Source organism: Myotis yumanensis, unplaced genomic scaffold, assembly GCF_028538775.1.
Source record: "Myotis yumanensis isolate MYYU_CA2020_CCGP unplaced genomic scaffold, mMyoYum1.0.hap1 SCAF_7, whole genome shotgun sequence".
NCBI classification, from domain to species: Eukaryota; Metazoa; Chordata; class Mammalia; order Chiroptera; family Vespertilionidae; genus Myotis; species Myotis yumanensis.
Genome location: NW_027223758.1, coordinates 16,642,891 through 16,665,930, shown reverse-complemented (window position 1 = coordinate 16,665,930; position 23,040 = coordinate 16,642,891). Strand labels below are relative to the sequence as shown.

At 42.4% G+C, this 23,040-nt stretch overlaps 1 protein-coding gene across 4 annotated transcripts in view; it reads left to right on the top strand.

The window, feature by feature from the left end:
* CFAP61 (cilia and flagella associated protein 61) overlaps positions 1-23,040 on the top strand; it is a 244,904-nt gene that overhangs the window by 108,572 nt on the left and 113,292 nt on the right. For all 4 annotated transcript variants that reach the window (XM_070419827.1, XM_070419826.1, XM_070419830.1 and 1 more), the window contains one exon: positions 15,331-15,458. In XM_070419827.1, the coding sequence (XP_070275928.1) occupies positions 15,331-15,458 (128 nt within the window). The remainder of the gene's footprint in view (positions 1-15,330; positions 15,459-23,040) is intronic.

Here is a 23,040-nt window from a genome sequence, read left to right as displayed (position 1 = left end):
CCAGATGCAATGGGTGGCAAGAGCCCGATTCTGTAATTTTCTGCTCCTCACCATGCCTCCCATTAGGCTGCTCTGCCAAAAGCCAAGTGGGGTTGTCCCTCCCTGGGCCTGCTTCTCGTCCTGACCTCATCATCCATCCAGGCGTTCTGTTCTTTGTCCAGAACTCGCGTACCAACCATGGTTTGGACCTGCCTGTCATGGATCACCCCCTGCCCCTGTGTGAACAGGCTCCTGGGCCCCAGATCCTGCCTCCACCATGGCCCAGGGCCGGTTCCTGGTGAGGAAGCTCGAGAAGGAGACTGAATGTATGTCATTTGTTCTATCAGTATTTGTTGGATGTCGATCGTGCGATGGGCCCCATTCTTGGCACTAGGGCTGCGGTGGTTAACAAAAGTGGACAGATCGCTGCTGCCCGGGCACCTGTGTTCTGATGGGGATGTCTGACAATGGACAGACAGACAAGGATGCTCCACGCCAAGTGGCGGCAAGAAGGCCCTGGAGGGGATGGAGAGTGAAGGACCGGGGTCGAGGACACCTCTTGGGTAAGGGCCATGTAAGTGGAAGCCTGCTGTGATGGGGCACAGGGCTGGTGCGAGGGTAGGAGGAAGGAGCGATTTCCTCTTCCTTCAGACCCGTCCAAAACCTAGCCTGCCCCTGCCCCTGCCCCTGCCCCTGGGGGAAAGCCCTCCTCCACCAGGCACACACCCAGCATTGACGCTTTGGCTTTTATTTCACAGTTTAAAAAAAAAAAAAAAAAGAATTTCAGGCAAGAAGCCCATCGGATGCAATTAAAACATTTCAAGGTGTGTTTTTAAATCACCCCCCTTTCTTTCAACCTTGCATCCTTGCTCAAAGCAGAACTAGGGCTCTGGGGGGTTGTACCTCCCCCTGAAGTGGACATTTCTGTTTTTAACAAAGAAAGAAAACCCCGTGAACTCAGACAAGAGCTTAGGATTTCAGGTGCCCGAATGTTTGGAAAAAGAAACATTAACTATTTTACCTGGATGGCAGTCGGCCTCCCAGGAACTCCTAGGGAAGGCAGTGTATCTGTTTAAGGAACAATGACAGAGCCACTGCTATTTTGAAGGCTCTGCTTCACAGATGTGTAGAGTATAGAAATCTATGTATTATTAAATAATTCCTTCTACTGTGCTCAAGAGTAAGCAATTTGTAAGCCTGTTTACGTTCTTGCCATCTGGGTGCATTCTGTCACCCATCTGTTTCGTGTAATTATGTAATTATCAATATAAGGAAAGAATAGGTGATATAATTAACAAGAAAAACTGACCCACACGAAAGAGTAAAAATGACATGCATCTGCTGAATTGCTTTTGTTTTTCTTCCTTCATTGTTCGCTATTTCTTCATTTCACAGTTGCATTCAGACTGTCAGCTTGCATCACACCCTCGGGAGAGCTGTTGCGCCTGGCACGCTCCCTCGGCCTATCTCTTCGTCTCTCTCACAAGGCGCGGTAGACGGGGGCAGGGTGATTGATCAAGTGCAGCAACTGACACAACTTGGAAAGAAATGAGCAGGCCTTCTTGGGGTTCTTCCTTGATTCTCCACCCCTGACAGTCATTTCCAGAACATGAACTGTAACAGCTGGATCTCTGGGAAATACTTAGATTAATTACTGACAGATGGAAGGTCAGGGCAAGGGTGTGACCCTTTCACAGGATATCGGCTAACGAAACTGCTTCAGAATTGGCGTACTCGGTGCTTTTGCTTTAGTGTGCAGGCTCAAGCCAGGAGTTATTTCATAATAGTACACGAATCCCAGTGGGTGGGGCTACCGTCCACATACTCCCGCTGGAGGGGGTCATGGCAGCAGTCCCCTGCTGTGATGGAGGCTTGTGGGCACACAAATGGAACTCGTGACTTTCTCATGTGTGCTGCTCCCCCTCCTGGCAGCAGAGGGAGGCACTGTGTGTTCATGTGGGGGGAGGGGAGGGGTGGCATCATGGTGATCTCTCCTCTCCTGTGAGCCCACCCCAGCTCTCCAAACAACAGGTGCTCCCCACAGAGGCTGCCCCCCCCCCCCCATCACCCGAGGAGCCTGGCACAGGAAGAGGGACAACCCCTTGGACCCATTTAGATAACAATCACTGTTGGAGAGAAGGCATTGAAATCTCAACACTTCCTCCCACTGATTCAACCAGGCTCTGGAGCAGGCTCCTGATGTGCTATGCAGGCCTTCTTCCTTCTTCCCCACCGGCCAGGCCTTTCAGACTGTTCTCTGGGCTTCCTAGTGAAGATGTGTGCCCTTGGGGCAGAGGTAGGAGAGAGAGAGAGAGAGAGAGAGAGAGAGAGATAGAGATAGAGAGAGATGATAGAGATAGAGATAGATAGAGATAGAGAGAGATGATAGAGATTAGAGATAGGAATCTGAGTGCTGCATAGCACCGTATAAAACTGAAGAACAGCTCTCACAGATGAATTAAACCTCACTCACAAACTGAGCTAGAAACCTTTAAATAGTCATTTTTTTTTTTACTTCTGCCTAAAACATTTTTTTTAAAACAGTGCCGCTCACTAGATATTAAACTTACCCTCTTTCCTCTTGCTGCGTGATCGCTTCATGTGTTGAGATTGTGTTGTTTAAGAATCCGTCCTCCTTACAGCATCCTGTGGCAGAGCCGTTGAGCACGGCCCGTCCAGACTTGACCTGCAGGAGGCGGCTCCTTGCAGCGCAGCCTGGCTTCCCTTCCTCATTGTTCTGTGTCCAGGAGGAAAGTAAACAGCCAGCTCACACCTAGTTTTCTCTTTTTCCCTTTGTGTCAAACAGTATTCTTTGATATGAAGCTAATAACCATCCCCAAACTGTCTGTATTTTGAATTATTTCCACGGGTGTTTTGTTAGTTTGCTTGTTTTTGTGTGTGGCTCTTTGTTTTGTTTTGTTTTTAAATTATTATTATTAAAGCAATGGATACCTACACACCAGGCTTATAGGAGAAAATTACTGGGCACCCTGTGGGAAACTGTTTTCAAGGAGTAGGTAATGGGGACAAATGTGGCTATATTGCTCACGGGATTTGATTGGTTTTGACCTTATATTTGTTTCCTTAATTCAAAGTTAAAATGACTTAATTGCAACCATAATGACTCATCCATTAAGGACTTACACCATTTGGTTCCTAAAGGACCTTTCTCTTATCATTTCTGGTTTTGAAAGGTTTTAATAATGATTTTTTTCAAGAAACATTTCAGTTTATATTTTTGAGCATTTTTTTTAACAAAGGAGCCTAGAGTGGTTGTTCCTCAAGAGAAAATAATTATAAAAGATATATATATATATATATATATATATAATATTCAATTAAAAAATCTTTGTATTCTATACTGACACATATTAAAAATCATTAACGCTTAGACTAAATGGTTTTCATTTAACCCACAAAAGTGGCATCAATTTTTCAAGTGGTAACTGTTGCTTAAGATGCTACTGTGCCTGTGTGATAAATGTTTAATGATCTGGTAGTACATGCATGGCTTAAAATCCATTATTTATTGCACCTTCACTTGCCTGGCAAAGGTGACGATTTTATAGCCCCAGCAGTCATGCAAACACATTTATACCAAACCGGTGACTGATAATAAATTTCCTTACTGTAAATGTCAGTGGGTTTCATGTGTTGCTGCCATTACATCTTGTTTGGAAGCTGAACGCTCCACAGTTATGGGAGGCGCCAGATGGTGTCATTAACACAAACGCTGGGACTGTTTGCCGCTGACGTGCATGTGAGAAATTAAAAGTACAGGCCTGTCTCTGCACTGAAGCGTGATGTCAGCGGTGCACAGGTGTAAAGACAGCTCAATATGCTTGCCTATTCCCTTCCATCCCACCGAAAGGGATTTTTTTAAAAACATAATTTTGAGTTGAATATATACAGAGTGAGCAAAGGGGAACCTTTCCCCAAGGACTCCTGCTTGATTTTGTTTGGGGAGTCTTAGGCACCCTGAAAGTCACCCCATAGGTGGTTCCCCCATGAGTAGCAAGCCAGCTCCTCTTTTGGGTGTCTCACACATGGCATGCATGGCCTTCTGTGCTGAGCAGGATTGTTATTGCTCTGTGGGTCTGTGTTGTTCATAACTTCAGATCACTTAAATGAAAACCTAACATTTTGGAAAAATTCCCATTGAGAGCATGGAATTAGTATTTCCAAAAAGTGCTGTCAAAGAGGTCAGGAACTAGTTCAAAGAATAAGGAGAAGAAAAAAAAGTAGAGCCCGGCCGGTATGGCTCAGTGGTTGACTGTCAATCCATGGAACCAGGAGTTCACATTCAATTCCCAGTCAAGGGCACATGCCCAGGTTGCGGCCTCTAAACCAGTAGGGGGCCTGCAGGAGGCAGCCCATCAATGATTCTCTCTCCATCACTGATGTTTCTATCTCTCCCTCTCCCTCTCCCTTCCTCTCTCTCTAAAAGAAATAAAAACCATATTTGCCCTAACCGGTTTGGCTCAGTGGATGGAACGTCAGCCTGCGGACTGAAGGGTCCCGGGTTCGATTCTGGTCAAGGGCATGTACCTGGGTTGCGGGTGCATCCCCAGTAGGGAGTGTGCAGGAGGCAGCTGATCGATGTTTCTCTCTCATCGATGTTTCTGGCTCTCTGTCCCTCTCCCTCCCTCTCTGTAAAAAATCAATAAAATATATTGAAAAAAATAAAAATCATCATTCTCCCCTTTAAAAAAAACACACCATATTTTTAAAAAAGCAAAAAAAAGCTGAGCATTTCTAGGACCTGTGGAAATGTAACTTGTTTCTATATATTAAAAAAAAAGGTAGAAAATTTCTGTACCAATTTCTTTCATACAATGGACTCTTCTTTTCACAGGAATTAACAGTGGGACCAAGGTCCTCACTGTCCCTGCTCTGATGTGAAATGTCTGAATGACTGAAAGTGGCCTCCCATGCTTTAGTAAAATGTATCTCTGCTTTCACTCCGCACTGGCCACTCCCATCGATTGTGGTTCAGCTAAGGTTTCTGCTCTGCTCTCTACCAAGCTCTCTCTCCATTTTAATTTAAAAAGAAGCTGGATTTGTTTCATTCTTCCCTACAAGCCCTTCCCTGAACCAAGAGGCTGTCCCATTGATTCCCACCAGATTCCTTTGAACTTTGTTTTTAGTCTTAGCGCTCTCTATAGGAATTTTCAGAAAGGCTCTTTATTCTTTCAAAACAACCGTTGTGCATTCCTCTTACAAAAGCTGAGGAAACCTTTTGGTGTGCAGAATTCAAAGTCATGCAAAAGAGAATACAAACCATTGTTTGCATTGAGATGAAAGCGGTAAGCTGAGTTTCTTCAGAATAATTCAGAGGTACAATTGGATGTCAACAGAAATAATGAGCCTATCTGAACAACTCAAAGTGTGCGTGAAGGCACACCTTAGAAATTAAAAATGGAGTCATGCATTTCAGCTTGCTCACAGACATGTATGGGTGTGTTGAAAATCCCCAGGAGCGAAAACAAAGCAATGGTGGGGAGACAGCAGGATTGATAAGTTGTGTCTGTGGAACAACATTCACCAGGGGCAGAAGTTCCCAGGAAAATGAGTTCTTTTCTTCAACGCAGGCATTTTCCCAGCCAATGAACCAGAGGCCTAAAGCAGCAGTGCAAATGGTCCCACAGCTGAGCCGAGCTGAGCAGACAGCTCCTTCCCTGGGGGAATAGAAAGTTCTCATCTCCCTCTGTGCCCAGGGGCGGGAGGTGGCAGCATGGACACAGGTGGGCCTAGGCTTTCTCTCTCAGCCTTCTCTCTTGACCCTTCCTCCTCCGGGTGAGTCCCCCTCTATGTCTGCTTCCCATGTTGCCCATGCAGGAACCACCTGAAAATATATTTATAGAGACAGGTCTGTACTTCAGTGGCATGTCTCACACCCTTCCAGACCCTTGCACTGGCTTTTCCCTCTTATCCAGAAAGTTGTTCTCTCCCTTGTCCACCTGGAAATATCTTTCTGTTCCTTCTATATCCAGCTCACTTTCTCCAGGAAGCTTTTCCTGACTTCCCTGATGCCCTAGACCAGCCAAAGCACTGCTGATTCCGTGACTTCCCAGCTGAGTCCAGAGGAGCTGCCAAGCTCAGCCCAGACTGAACTGCTGACCCCAAAATTATTAGGTAGACAAATGCTTGGTTTTTTAATCCACTAAATTTTGGGTTGATTTGTTACACAGCAGTAGCTTCTTGATACACTGCCTATGTCACATGTACTGCACTTGATTTGTTTACATGTCTATCTCTCGACCTAATGAGAATTCCCTTAAGACAGACACCAGACCTCATTCTTACCTCAGCACTTAGGGCAGTGTCTGGTGTATGGTAGATGCTCAATATGTATCTAATTGAAATTATTGAATTAAGCTCTATGTTAAAGTTTTAATGGTAGAATTTCAGGCATCGGGATGCTGAATGGGTTATCCTAATGCCCCCAGAATCACTGCAGATATCCAAATGCCTTAATCACCAATAAGTTGTTAGAGTATTGAGTTTCATACCAACATTTTTCCCCCCAGGGTTGCTTCTCTAGCTGGGAAAATGACTCTAGGACAGTGGTTCTCAACCTTCTGGCCCTTTAAATACAGTTCCTCATGTTGTGACCCAACCATAAAATTATTTTCGTTGCTACTTCATAACTGTAATGTTGCTACTGTTATGAATCGTAATGTAAATATCTGATATGCAGGATGGTCTTAGGCGACCCCTGTGGAAGGGTCGTTTGACCACCAAAGGGGTCGCGACCCACAGGTTGAGAACCGCTGCTCTAGGACATAGTAACTTTTTGCTATATATTTGTAAGTTGCTTCTATAGGAATAGGGCAGATTCCAGTCCACTTCCAGCATATTCAGTGCAAGATATTTTGAAGCCTGTGGCTAAATACAAATTGTTCACACATCTCTGATAAACCACATGCTCCACCCTTTATGATGTGGGATAGAAAGAGAAGAATCACCTGAAGTCCTTTTTCTTTAAACAAACAATGTTCAAACAGATGATACTTCACACATTCTCACAAATCTTTCTCATTTTTTTTAGCAAGGGAAAATAACCAACAATACCATTTTTTTTATTTAACAAAATTCTCAAGAGAATAAAGTTATTGCCAATCATTTCATATATTTCTCTGATTTGTTACCTAACTATTAAGACATTAAAATTCTATATTATAAACATATACAGATATGCATTTTATATTTAACATACGAAGGACCATTTTTGTCCTCAGAGACCTTTAGGAAAATGCCATTGTTTCAGAAGGGCGTTATTTAACAGGAAAAATGCCTTCCATCACTTTTGAATTTGCGTGTTTTGCAAAACCTTTGAGGCCACACCTTCATTTTGTTCCATTACCAATGGGTCTTTCGTGGGGATATAAAAGCTGAGAATGATTAGATGTTAAGTCAATGAGTTTTTCTCAAGAGATACATATGTAATGTAGTAGTAATTTGTGCTTTTAGAACAATGCAAGTCAGGTCATTGATTCTGCAAACCATTCCCCTCCCGGGATTTGCTTTATTCCTGACTTTTGCTGTGTCCTCACCCCCAGAGAAGTCATTCCTCCAGCTTATGGCCCACACTGTACTGAAGATGATACCTGGAGTGCCCAGTCGCTGACACATACCAGGATTCAGTTAGTGTGATGCAAAGGCTCAGGGGACATTTCTAAACACCTGACACTGCCCAGGTAGGAAGGATGTGGAGCCTCTTGAGGGCATCTTAGTACACATGCTAGCATGCCCTACCTTAGGGATTAATAAATAGTTGTGTGTCTGAAAAGCCAACAGTGATCTCCCTTGCCAGTGTTCATGTATTGCATCAAAGCAATCATATTTTTAATGAATACGTGAGCTACTTGTTAGGGCTGTTATTTAATTAATAACAAGTGAATTAATCACCTTTATCAAATCTAAGATGCTATCAATTATAAGATGTACCTTTATATTATGTACCATTAAGGAAAAAAAATGTGGCCAATTAAACTATGACACAATGTTTTAATGAGAGTCCTGAACAGAATATGAATGAATCAATCACATAAGTCTTATTGCTTTCAGATTTCTTTTATCTATTCAGAGCGGAGAGGCAATTTGCATTCTCTTCAGTCTCATTGTTTGCTGTGTGATGGGAAAAAAAACTTTTGCATGTGTCTCAGCAACAAAATGTAACAGGGTTTCACCTACTTGTGGGTATCTGTCATCCTTTATTTGCTCCTGTAAAGCACTCGATTGTTGCATTGCAAGAAAATACAGAATTACAACCTTTCTTCCAATGACTAATATTTGCTGCACTAATATCAAATTTGCACCCTGCTGCTCAGTTCCCAGGCTTTTATGGGAACACAATAAGTGTTCATTTCAATGCCAAATCATGCTGTAAACTCTCTGAAGACATTGTCAGCAGCAGTTAAACTCAACACATGTTGTCACATAATGTACATCACTCTCCAAAGTGATGACAAGAGCCGTGACCAAGTCGCCCATGCACAGGAAAGGACAGCTATGTCACTGCCTGGCCGACGGCCACGGTTGAGGTGGCATGGACTTTGAGGCTGATTTCAGGGGTGCTAACGTGGAAAGGAGGTGCATCGTAGAATTGATAAACTCCAATAAAGTCACTCAACTAAACTTCCAAAACACTTTTTTTCTAATATACATGGTTACGAATGATTGCAAGTGGGCGTCATAGGGTGACAATGATTTTAACTTTTTAAAACACTTGCAAAATAGTGATAACAGGTGGTGACTATGGGTGTAGGAGGGATTGAGACAGATGGAGTTGATAAGAGAAATCTTTTTAAAACGCACATTGAATTATAGAGGTTTAAAGGAACTATAGCAAAGACCCCTAGTTACCCCCAAATCCATTCCTCCCTTTAGCTTTAGTTAACGAAACCTCAATTTTATACAAGGCAGCAACACATCTATTTCCCACCTCCCTTACGCCTGGCATGACCATATGACCAGTTTGGGCCCCTGAGATGGAAGTAGCCATTGGAATGGGAATTCTGGGAAGGAGACTTGAAGGGTGTGGCTCAGCTGGTGGAAAGCCATTTTATTCTTACAATAACTCCCTTCTCTCTACTGCGGCCTGTAATGAGAATATAATATCGGGGTCTCCAGCACCCATCCTGGCCATCCTAGAGGATGGAACTTTGCACTGGGATCAGGAGTACGGCAGGTAGTCTGGGCCTTTGATGAGTTTATGTCGCTGCCTCCATAGTCCTGGACTACATGTTTCCAGATTTCTTTTGCATAAGAAATTCTCTTCTATCCTGTTTAAGCCAATGTTTCTGTTTAAGCTGTTTTTTTTTCTGTTGTTTGCAGCCAAGGCCAACCCTAATTGATAAAGGAGCCCTCTTTCTTCAGTTAGGATTCAATCTGTGAGGAGAATGCTATAAGAACCTGTGAAGCCCCCACTGTTGGCCTGGGATAATGTGAAGCATGTAAAGGCATTAAAGCTATCATCGTTCTTTAAAGAAATAACAGTTCTTCATGGGCCAATTACTAGTGATTTAACAGAGGCAAAATGGGTGCTTCGTTTACTCTCCACATATTTAACGAGAGCCTCGGGTGTGCCTGGTGCAGTGGTGGGAATGCTCCAGTGAGCAGATCCTGCACCAACCACAGCCCGCTCTGTGCCCCGCGGGCACCGTGTGGAGTGTGCTGGTTCCCATGGTAAGAAAGCAGGCCAGGGGGTGCCCTTGAGCCATCATTGCGCTCAGCAGATACCACAGGTGGGACAGCGTGCATTTTTCTAAGGTGCTGGAGCTACAAAAAGTGGTAGCAGCTCCTACTCCCCAACAAAGAGGAAAGCTGAGAGAACGCTTCATCAGAGGCTCAGCCCCACTGCATCTTCCCGACAGCCTTCTCATGCTCTGCTGGGACACAACTGGAGGCATGCACGTCATACTTCCGAACCTCTTGAATTATTTCAGCAGAAAGGCTTTTCAAACTTGCATTTTGTATCTGTGGAAGGGATTTTCAACGTATTGGTTCTTTTTTAAGTGTCTGTAGCTACCTACCCTTTATTTAGTTGGTAAATATTGCAATACTTTGCCTCAAAGAGGTCGACTTGTGAACTTTGAAACTGACACTGATTTTATGGCACTGTCCATATGTCATCATTTGTTCTGACCAAGTTGGGAAACAGGTGGCTTCTCAAAAAGAAAAGAATGAAAAGCATAAGTAAAATATTATATTTATAAAGCAAAAATAGGCTTATTAAAAATGTCAGAAACCCTACTCCTAATGGCTTTGAATCTCTCCACCTTCCATTTTTCTTGCATGGGCAGAGCTCCCTTTGAAGTCTTTGGAAGCTTTCTGTAAGAAAAAAAAAAAAAAAAATATATATATATATATATATATATATACACACACACACACACATGGGTGTGGAGCTGAAAATTGAGCTCATTGTTTTGCCCTTTTAAAATGTGTTTTTCAAAGATTTGCCTTTCATATTGCAGATGGGAGAGAAGATGTGCAATTTTACCTTGTGTAACATCTTTGCCTGAAAAGCTCAAAGTATTTGTAGACGGTTTTTAATGAATAGTTCCCATGTTTGCCTGCTGAGGAAGGCAGAGGTTTGTGTAATTTACTTCCATTTTACACCTAAGGAAACTGATATTTAAGGAAAAGAGGCTCAGAATTTCAACCAGGAGCAGAATTAAGAAAACAAGCCCAAACCTTGCCACCAGGCTAAGGATGCCCAGTCCAATGACCCTGGAGGTTGGACATGACCTCCAAACACAGTGGTATCATTAGAAAAAATTCACCATACATAATGTCCTGGGCCATTTCGGTGTATATCTTGCATTTATTATGTAGATTATTTGTATCTATTTTTACTGTTTTCTAGTTTACCAGCCTCTTTGTCATTTTAGTAGCTTCTGAGTTTGGATCTGTTATTGACATTGAATTTCAGGAATGTTTTTGTAGTCATTCTAACTCATTCTAAATACATAAGAGAAATCAAATCAGATATGGAAACACAGAAATCAGGTATGTGTATATCAGATAAAGTTATATTTTGATCAAATCTTTGTACACGCAGAACAGTGCATTAAACTAAAAATTATGTATTAGAGGTCTCATGCTATATGAAGTATGGCATAACTCAACTGAGCATGTACATCAGTATCATTTTTACTAAAAAGATAAAATTTAATTCTAAGTAGTTCTCATTATACCCAAATCATTTGTTTGGTCATTTGAGCAACAAGAAAACAACCAACTAAAATACTTTAAATTGGTAGAAATGATCTCAGCATCTTTTAAGCAGGGCTCATGAAATGTAACCTTGATGTAGCTATTATTTCATTATTTATAGAAGATCCAAAATGATGGCAAGAATGATTCAGATAAAACAAAAGAAAAACGAAATAAAACAAATGCCTCAGGAAATAAAGATGTAGTTCGTGACCTTAGAAAGCAAACTGTAGGTAGATGGCGGCAAGCAAAGCAAATCAATTAATGAAAGTGACTAAAACCTTTCCGATGGACAGTCTTTTGTTTCGGAAGCTCATAGGAAATGACACATAAATAGTTTAACAATGTAAACATGTGCTCATTCCTAGTTCCTATTTTCTCATCTCAACTCCCCTCCCCTCTCACCTGACATGTGTTATTTTACCCTTCACCCTCCCCCACCTCAAGTTCAACTCTAGAATTTCCTAAAATGGGTATCCCATATTGTCATCCCTTCTTCTCCTATCCAAGGGATGGGACTTAAGGTTTGTATTTAAACTCATGATGAAACCCAATATCAATTGTAAGGAACATTTCTTTTAGCCTTAAAAAGCTTACATACCATGGCATATGGTTTATTCCTTAATCTCTGCCTTTAAAATCATCTCTTTGTCAAAAAATGCTAATGAGTGTCATTAGGAAAAATAGAATCATAACTGTATGAATGGGCTTGGAGGTAAGAGCCTGAGTTCCCACTCATCTCAGCTGCAGCAGTAGTCAAATGGTCTCCTGTTTTGTCTTTGAAATAATTCAGTTACAAGGCACATATAACTTCTGTCTATAAAATATGAGTCTATAGATCAGGCTTTTGTTTTTACTTTACTATTAAGGAAATCAAAAGCAAAAACCCAGAACAGGATTTCCAGTGCACGGGACATTTTCTGTAGATATTGAGGCCAAGAAAAGGAGGCTTGGACTGGCCCCGGAGAGCTCAGAGGGCCTCCCATGATTTTCTTTACCATGAACACCTGCAGCTTGAAGGAATGCAAGGAAAGGAAATGTTCTGCTTTTCTTCAAAAATGACTTTTGCTTTCTAATCTGAGTAAAAGAAACCCTCTATAAAGCGTCAGAAGCAGTCTTCATTTGCAGCGCCACTGAAAAGCATTTCCAGGCTGGGAAAATTTTTTTTTTCCAAGGTATTTAAAAACCATCTAGCCTCACAAAAGAAAAATGCGTGTGTGTGTTTTTCAGGTCACTTCATCATACCTGATGATGAATATGTTTTTAATTAAGGCCTGGGCACAAATTGCGTTTTCTGAGTCACTGTGATGCCTGATCACTCCCCCGAGACACCCACCATCAATGGGACTGATGGTAACTCTTGACACCCAAGGCCACTTTGTGTGTTCAGTGGTTAGAAAGGTGATTTCGGAGGCCTGGCAGCTGTTGGTGTTAAAGCTATTGTGTGGGAAACAAAGGCCATTCTGTTCTGTTCCCCAGCCGCCTTTGTATTGTTGATACAGGAGCTGTTTCATAAGTGGGTACTATTCTTTACCAGGGAATTTCATTACTGCCCATACGCTTCTGGACAGCAGAGGGGAAGGTATGAACATGGCTCCTATGGAAGGAATCTTGGGCTCTGACCTCTGTTAAGATGCTTGCATTTTAATTTTGTTCATTAGGCCTACGATTAGATGCCATCAGACCAACTACTTTGCTTCCTGTTTTCTTTTCCCTAAACTACCAGACCCAAGGCTGGCTAGTGTGTATTTGCTGCCAGCCCGTTTGTCTTGGAAATTAATCAGAGCACAGTACATGGTAGCGCCAACATGTACCGGTATTAACTAGTTTTCTTGTAGAATTCCTTATTGACCTGTCCTGGGAAATTCTCATAGAGCAGATCAAAGTGATATTTATTTGAAGAACAGACACTTCACCCAGGCGGTCTATTCATTATTATCATTTAGGAAGGGTATCAGTTTACAAGGTTTTCAGTTGCATATAAAAGAAGCAAACTGGCCTAAACGATAAAGAAACTGTGGTGGGATATGTCATTCTCCCAGCCATTCCTCCTCTCCTGGGCTGTGCCCTTGCTATGTGACTTTGAGGTTCCTCTCACTACAGGTCTTCTCCACCTTGTGGAAGTTGGACTTAGACACACAACTCGTGCTTAAAGCAGGCTAAGAAGTATTGCTGCTTCTCACTTTTTATACTTCTACCGTTGCCATAAGAACACACCCCAGCTATCACTCATCAAAAAAAGAGTTGTGAGGCCAATCTGGAATCTACAGGTTGCAGTCAAACCCAGCTGAATCCAGCCTACTTTCCTGAGTGAGATAGATGACAGTTGCTTTAAGCCAATGCTTAAATGGTTTAGGGTAGTTTGTTATGCAACACTACTTGAAAACAGCTGACTGATACATACTGTTCATATAACTGAAGAATCCAAAGGTAGCGTGGCTTCAGGTACGGTTTGAAAGGAATCCATTTTCTATTTCTCTGTGGTTCTCTTGGGGCTTTAACCCAGGATGGTTTCCCTCTTGTTGATAGGGTATCTGTATCATTTTGGGTTTCACATCCGTACCCGGGACCATCTGGAAAGCAAAATGCTTCTCTTCTCCAGCCTTCATACAAAAGCACTGGGCTTCACTACAGTCAGGTCAAAGTAGATCATGTATCTCTCCTGGGCCAACTGTTGAGCAAGAAGTTGTGGGATTATTTGACTTGGTTTTTGTCCACCAGAGTCCTCTTTTAAAGATAGGAGTGGGCTCCAAAATCCATGGAGTGCTTCATTAAAGATGGGAGTGGGGGTGGAGCAGATGCTGAGAGATACTAACTGTGTTGATTATGGAGGCTAAAATCTCCAAATTTTGTTTTAATTTTCTATTAATTGACTCAAGACATTTTTCTACCTCTTGCTAGGCTAGCTAGAGCTAGAGAGAAGGCATTTATCTTTTCAAGTTCATCTGCTATCTGATAAATGGCAAATCATGTGGCCCTACCCATGCCTCCTTATGCACTAGAAGCTGAGAGCCCAGCCTTACATGGGATTTTACCATTAGCCCACTAGTCTTCCTACTCCTGGGATTGCAGGATCTTAAGAAAATTAAAAATAGGTTTAGCTTACTAGAATTTGAAGATCCCTGAGCTAGAGGATGAGTTAACGCCAATATAAAGAGAATTTAACCAAGTGAGGTACATTGATAAGGATGTCATTCCACTGACTTCTGACCTCCATTGTTTCTGATAAGAAGTCAGCAATAATTCTTATTATTGTCCAGATAGATAGTAAGTATCAAATAAAAATGTCTTGAATTAATGAATTAAAAATAGAAACAAAGTCTCTGATACAGTTTAATGTTCTCTCATGAATATTTTATGTTATTTCACGAATATCCCACCAGGTCTTTGAAAACTTTCCTTTGTACATTTACTGCTACCCTTTTCCCCCACCTCCCTCCGTCCCCCAAGATTCTGCAGGAATGTGAATCAAACAAATTATCAATCCAGGTAATTTTTGCAAACATGGACACTAAAGTTATCACTAGATATTTTCTGTGCTTCTAAGAATCCTCCCTGAACAAGCTTTATCATCCAACATGTTTTTGTTATTTAACAATATTTACATGTCATTCTACAAATATTACTGAACACCTGTTCTGCATAAGGCACTGTGTTAAGTAGAATGAAGGATGTAGAATTGAATAAAGGATAACACTTGCCTTCAAGTACTCAACTATTATAATCTGATTGTTGTTCAGGTTTTAGGGAAACCTGGACAGTGGGAATGACTTAGGATCTTTCATGAAACTAGATTCTCAGGAAGCAACTTGTTTGTCTTCTTGTGGGATTATTGACCTTATTGTCTCCAATCATAAAGGGCCTCAGTTCTAAATGAAACATCTGTCAACATTAGGACAAAAGTGACCCAAGCCAAGAATTTTGATGTGAACCAGCTTAGATATATTTCCATATATTTACATTAACATCTTGAAACTACCTCCCCGTAAATTTCACCATGGCTGTGCATGGGCACTAGTTTGATTTGCTGGTAATGTCCTGGTTAATAACTCCACATAATTTCCAATTTGAGAATGCAGATTCGCCTACATTTTCCTCATGTCCCTCTTTTTGTATTTTTTTTCCCAGTTGAGTTATGCCTTGTACCATACAAACAGGAAACTAACGCTGGAACCTAAAATAACGGTTAATGCCAGGATTGTTGTGGTTGGCGCATCCAATGTTGGAATCTCCTTCCTAGAGACCTTGGTTTTTTGGTGAGTTATTTTACTTTATTCATTTATTTTTAAGGGGGCCTTCTCTTTCTCACCTGAGAGGGTCCCTTGAAAGAACAGACCTGAGTTTGTCACCCCACACACCTTTGAATATTCTAGATCAGAGGTTGGCAACGGTAGCCCCCAGGTCAAATCTGGCTGTCTGCCTGCACTGGGACACAGACACATTTATGTATGTATGTATGTATGTATGTGTGTATGTGTTGTCTGTGACTATTTTCTTGATACAGCAGCAGATTTGAATAGTTGCAACAGAGACTATATGGCTTTTAGTGTCTAAAATATGTACACTCTGACCCTTCCCAGAACAAATTTGCCAACCCCTGTCCCACACTAGTGTTCCCTTTATTGGCCAGATCATAGGCATCACATGGAGCATCTGTTACAGGTGTAGCTTTCCAGACCCCACGTCAGACGTCCTGAGTCAGACACCCCCAAGGAGTGTTCTGGAAACCTGTATGTGACAGGTGCGCCATACAATCAGGCTGGTTTGGGAACCAGTTTTGGCTTCATGCATCACAAATAGGCATGCAGAGATGGCAGACAGGCCAGGACCATTCTTCCAACCCCTGCATTTTAGATGCCAGGGAACAGAATGAAGCCCTGCAGGGAAGATTGACGCCTGCACTTCTCTTCGATGCTGTTTTCTATTATCCTCAAAGCAGTAAGCAAGTTTCCTTTCAGAGCCCATTTTATTTCTTCTTTTTAAATTTGTCTTTATTGTTGAAAGTATTACAGATATCCCCTTTCTCCCCCCACCCACCACCCCAGTGAACCCCTCTTTCCAGCTCCAGCCCTCTCCCCAGGCCTTCACCACACAATTTTCTGTCCATGGGCTATGTATATATGCATATAAGTTATTTGGTTAATCTCTTCCTGCCGCCACCCCCCCCCTTCCCTCTGAGAGCCCATTTTCTTGATGTGTGGTTCCTGAGGATTTTCCACTTTCCCCAACTAGCTCTCCATACGCTCATTGAATCTCAGCACCTCCTTCCCAGGAAGAGCCTGGGTTATTCCCCAAGGATTTGAGTTCATAGCCTCACATCACCACCCACTGACATGGAACCCTAGATGCATTGCTTAATATCAGTTTCCTCATTTAGTTTTTAAAAGTTTCATAGATGTTTTAAAAGGCCCTGACTTTGCGCATCTACAGATGGCTGAATTAAAAGAATCCAGATTCCCCCCCCCCGCCCCGCCCCCAATTTTTTGCTCAGGATCACATGAGAAATGTTAGCTACTTTTAAAACTACAAGTGCTAAGAGGCAAGCGGAAGATGAGAAAGAGCAGCCCCACTCTGACTCCCCCAGAAGTCAGCAAAACTGTCAGGGGTTAGAGAAGGAAAGGGGTGGAGGAAATTCCCCCTAAAAGATGCTTATTCCTGGCTGATGTGGAGACGAGCTGACCCCACACGGCTATTTTACTCAGTTGATACCACAATAACCAGATAAAGATTTTTTTTTTCACTTTCCAGCCAATTTGTCCAGTGATCCAGAACATACCCTTAGTTAACCAAAAAATAAGTCAAGTGTCATTATTGAAATTAGGAACGGAGTTCACGGGATTTAAGCATTGTGGTCAGTCTACAGCAATCTTTTATTGCAGAAGGAAATAATGAGAAGCACTAGAGATACCAATTTTTGTCTGTGTGCCAACCACAGATTGAGGCTTACATTTATTCTGATGGGTCTCTTTACTTAAGACTCTGAATAGCAAGTTGTTTGCAACCATTTCTGAATGATGAATTATCAGGGTGGAGTTGTGAAATTATCGTAGTCAAGAAGTTATCATGAGCAGATCTTAAATCTTCATTATTTTTATTTTGAGAGTATGCTTATGAAGGCTGGGAAGGGTGAAGTAAGGAAGGACTTAAGGTAGAAGAAGCAATAGGAGAGAGCCGAGGTGGGGCTGCTTGGGCTCACTAACATTTCAGAGAAAAGGGGGCCTTGGAGACAGGTTCAGGGGGTTAACCCCAGGATGAGCTGCTGCTGCCCATTGCTCCCCTGGTTGCAAGTCTCATGTGGACCCTTAAAATTTAGGGGTAAAAAGCATGCTTGAGAGGGAAGAAAGATATGGGCATGCCCCCGGGAAAGAGTACCAACAGGTCTTAAATCTTAATTTAGCTATATATTTAGTCATTATGTTTCGTTTAAATGAGTTCATTAAGACATATACATATCATTTTCCTTCTGTGGAATCAACTTAGATTTAATAAAGACATATAAATTTTAATATCAGTAGTTGGTTGATTAAATTCCTCAATCAGGCAGACTTTTTAAAAGCATTTTCAAGTTCTCATAATTCTCTATCATTGTTACACAGATTATGTACACTAAAAATAGACTGGTATCAGTTTACGGATCTCTAATCCGTAAGAGAGGAAGGAGTTTTCTCATTATTTTCCCTAATTATTTTAAATTAGCAATTACCAGAGTAACCTGGTGCATATTTTATTTTACCAGTATAACTGCCATTTGAACAAGATTTTAAAAATGATTTGAGCTGGAATGAAACTGAAGAAACACAGTTTTCACCAAATACTGACACCCCCCCTCCCCCCCAGTGAAGATTAAATTCGCATTTTGGAGGCAAGATTCAGAAAAATCCCCCTCCTTATGCTCCTGCACTGTGTGATCTAACCGGCTGGGGCATTTGAGGCCCAGCACAGCAGTCTCTTTTTCCAGAAGACCTGGTAATCCCGTCATCTGGCGACAAAGGAGAAACACTCTTTGTTCTTATATTATTTACATGCAAAAAAGTTACAAAGCACATTTGGTCGCCTCTTCAAAGGACATCTGAGGCAGTCCTTGCATAAATTCTCTGCCCTGGTCCTAGCCTTCTTTCCACAGGTGCAAGGTGTTACTGGGGAGCTGACGTCATTTACCCAAAGTCATCAACTAATAACGAGGATGTGGGGAGGGAATGTTGAGGGTGATGTTTTGATTTGTGTGTGTGTGTGTGTGTGTGTGTGTGTGTGTGTGTATTTTATCCGGTCCTCGGCTGCTTCCACCCACAGTTACATATGCACAGACACACCTTTTTTTCTTTGGTTGTCAGGCCTGAAAGTCGCCCGGCATCTTTTTCTTGTCCTTAGAGTAAGGCCTCTCGGGCCCTCCGGTATCAGTGACATGTGTGACAGACATTTTCCTGCAGACACCCTGGCATGCGGTGTGGTTCTCCCTGTCTTCCTGGTCCTGGGGAATCCTTCAGTGCTGGGCTGAGTGGCAGCCCTGCCCTTAGAGCCGTCTACTGTCCCCGTCTACCCTTCCAAGGCCATTGACTGGCTGATGGAGGACAGGGCTGCAGGGTAATTCAGGTTGGAGTGAGTCTCCCCCCCCCACATACAGGTCCTTGTGCATTTGTCCCCTGAGGGTGCTTATGCCCAAGCAACTCAGCGGGGAGCCTTTCCAGGCCCCCACCCCACACCCTGCAGCCAGTGTGGGCTCCAGCTGTAGACCCATCCTGACCTTCTTTCTCCATCATGTGACCTGCCAGAGTGTAGGCCCACAGGATGGGAACCAGAAGCTGAGCAGGGGAAGGACACCAGGTGTGGGCCAGGGGAGGAACTTTGGGGGGTGGGGGGTGTAGCAGAAAAATCCCCATTCATCCACTGGTATAGAAGGCAGTGAATTGGAGGGGAAAAATAGCTCTTAATATGCTTTTCTATAAATTATCTGTGTTCTTTATCATGCCCAGGACATTCAAGTGATGGACCTGAACTCTTCAAATTAAGGTTCTTATAGCTACAGGTTGTATTCCTTTGGCTGCCTGGGCCTTTAGGACTGAAAGTTCTTGGCTTGGGAAACATAAGCATTTCATATCTTATCCTTTGCAGTACTTCCATTAATAAATCTCCTTTATTTTTTATTTTTTTATCTTTATTGTTGAAAGTAGTATATATGTCCCCTTTTTCCCCCATTGACCTCTTCTAGCCTGCCCCCACCGCCTGCTCCAGGCCTTCACCACCCTATTGTTGTGTCTGTGAGTTATGCATATATGCATACAAGTTCCTTGGTTGATCTCTTTCCAACCACTGGAAAAAGCAGAAAGAACTTGGCCTTGGCCATTAGGCCCCCCTCTGCTGCCAACCAGTGCTATGCTCCTGACAGGTGGTCCTATTCTCACCCCGCTGAGGGGAGGGTCACAGCAGGGGACCCCAACCTCAGAGGTGCTGTCACCCTAGGAACTCCACCGTGTCACCGGTTTAAAGGGAATTCCCTATTCTTGGACTAACAGGCGGGTGCAGAGGTGAGCTGCTATCCTCTGAAAGCTCTTTCCAGAAAGGAAGAGGCTTCTTTCCACAAAGCATAGAGAGTCATAGTTTTACTAGTCACTTTGTGCACCAACTCTAGTCCTGCTGAACTCTGAACTCCCCAAAAGTAATACTTTGAATATTTCAGGCTTCCTACAAAAGTACTTCAAAATCATTTTTTTTAAAGAAATATGGGAAAGCTATACCAAAAAAGGGCAGGAGCCAGTCTCTGGATGTGTTTTATGGCCTTTTCACTCACAGCATGGGCTGTGGACCAGCAGTATCAGCATCATCTAGGAGCCCCTTAGAAAGGCAGAACCTCAGGTCTGCCATGGACAGTGGCCCAAAGAGAGATTCATTCCCAGGAATATACAGAACAGCGTCTTTACTATCTCTTGGGCATGAAATGGCTGAGCTGAAACAGTTCCTATTTTATTCTGTTTCAGTCGCTCGTTTCTGTGTTTCTGTGTATTATATTATTTACACCTAATTATGGAACAATTCCTTTTAATCCATTATTTTTAAATCCTCCCTAATTCAATTCTGATTTAAAGAATCTCTTGAAGAGCCTGTGATGTCACTAGAAAAATGCATCAATGAATCCTGGGATGACATGACTGAAAGCAGCCGTAGGCGATGTCCTGATAACCTTTTGTATGACTAGAGAAATAGACACTTTGATTTCCGGAATGCGCTGGTGGGCCCGGAAGCCCAATCTTACCTTGTCTTACAGTGTTTGGACCCACCAAACACTCTCACTAAAGGATGAAGTCTCCAGTTTTCCACCTAGACATCCATCCCTCATCCGGTAACTAAGAATAGCTTGAAAGAGTAGGGCGTGTTTGCAAAGCTACAATTGAAGCTGGATAACCGTAACTCCTGTTATTGGGCTGCACAGGACCACACAATAATCGGTGCAGCCGTGGGGCTGGCAGGAGCCAGCTGAGTGCTTAATTAGGCTTTTTATCTTTACATTTGAGGACATCTGAAACCTTCAGTGTGGCTTCTCACTAATTATGTGACTAATGAAGTAGTTAATGCTTACTTGCTGATCTCAGAGTGAAACCCCAATGAACAGGTTGGTGATTATTACTGTTCCCTACTGTCAGTCTCGGCCACATGAATTGATGGACATGTGCCCTCCGATTGCCTTTTTGGAACCAGGGCAAATGCAGCATGGCAGATAGGCCCCATAGCACATGCAGTGCTGCTCCCTTCTGTGCCTGGGGTGGGGCAGCGGGGTGGGGCAGGCAGAGATCAACAGGGCAGGTTGAATCTCGCCATATTGTATGTTGGCATCACAATAGGACCTGTCAGGAGCTTATACAGACGCTGTCTTGTGTGTGGGGTGGGGGTGGGAGGGTGGGGACCGTTATGTCAGGCTCGGAGGTCCAGCCTCCCCAGGCAGAAGGACCTGACACACAGCCACCAGAAAATAATGACCTGGGACTCTCCCTAGTGTGGTTATTCACAATCAGACTTCCTAATCTGATTCCAATATTTAAATGCAGTTGATGTTAAATGAAAGTGTCTTTATCTATTCCTGTTCAGTTCAGAATAACTTTATCTCCAATTTCCCATCTTAGAGATTCCCAGAACAAAAGACTCTTAGAGCAGCATTAGGCCTTTTTTGGAATCAGCTTATTGTCATTTTTTGTGCATTCTTTGTGGTGCTTTGGCATTAAGGGCAGTAAGTATGCAATGCATTCTTCACGATCACACAAGTGCAAGCCTCACATACACAGACTTAGAAATAAATTTGCCCACTCAGTCATCACCCTCTGCTATTATGTAATTTTCAAATGATATCAGCACCTGTCTTGGTTTGTGTTCCTTCCAATGCTTAAACAAAGAAATTGGGGGCAAATAGTGATTTGAGAGTAATCCTGGGGAACTATGTGAGATGGGAAAGGAGGAAAATCAACAAAGCCTGAAAAAAAGCATTTGTCAGCAGATCACTGTGGGCCACTGAGATTCAGTCCCACTGGACACAACTGAGTGTTCCCTCTGTGAATGAAGAAGCTGGGGAACCTGTTTACGAACCGTTTCTGTCTTTATGTTTGCATGGTCACCTGGGCTGTTCTTCCAGCTGGTCCCTCAAGCTCCCATGGACAGCAGATGCCCCCAGGCAAAGAGAGGCAGGAAAGCATTGGGGAGGGGGAACCATTTGCAATGATGTTGGTGGGCATTTCATGTCCCAGTTTGTTTTGTTTGTTCTCTATTTATAGTCATACGGCTGCTCTTTAATGAAGCCTGAGGGCACAGACAAGGGCACAGAAAAGGCAAGGCTAGATAAGAAGACTGTGTCAAGAGGATTTCAGGTATTCTTACAGCTCTAAATGGAACTCCAAGTGCAGAAACAATGAAAAAGAACCAGTCATAAATGAAGAACACAATATCTGAAATGAAGGATACACCAGAAGGAATAAAGAGTAGATTGGATGAAGCCGAGTATCAAATCATTGATTTGGAAGATAAGGTAGCAGAAAACAACTGATTTCTCAACAGAAACAATTGGCATAAAATAATCAAAGTGATGAGAGCAAGGAACTACAACCAAGATTATGTTACTCAGCAAGGCTATCATTTAAAATTGAAGGAGAAATAAAGAACTTCCCAGATAAGAAAAAGCTAAAAGAGTTCATTACTACCAAACTAGTATTAAAAGAAATGTTAAAGGGTCTTCTAGAAAAAGAAGAAGGAGAAGGAGGAGGAGGAGGAGAAGAAGGAAAAAAAGAAGAGACAAAGGAGAAGAAGGAGAAGGAGAAGAAATAGTTATAAAGAATAAAATAGCAATAAACACATAACTATCAGTAATCACTTTAATGTAAATGCCTTAAATGCTCCAATCAAAAGACATAACATAGCTCAATGGATAAGAAAACAAGACTCATTTTTATGCTATCTACAAGAGCCCTACCTCAGAATGAGATATACACACAGACTAAAAGTAAAGGGATGGAAAAAGATATTTCATGCAAATGTAAATTTTAAAAAGTTGGGGTAGCAATACTTAGAAGAAATATACTTTAAAAAATAGACTTTAATCAGCAAATAATAAGAGACAAAGAAGGACACTATATAATGATAAAGGGAGCAATCTAATAAGAGATATAACCCTTGTAAACATTTATGCCTCAACATAGGAGCACCTAAATATATCAAGGAAATCTTAATGAACATAAAGGGAGAGATCAAGAGTAATACAGTCATAGTTAGGCATTTTAACACCCCATTAACATTAATGGGTAAATCTTTCAAACAGAAAATCAGCAAGGAAATAGTGGCCTTGAATGACATGCTAGAACAGAT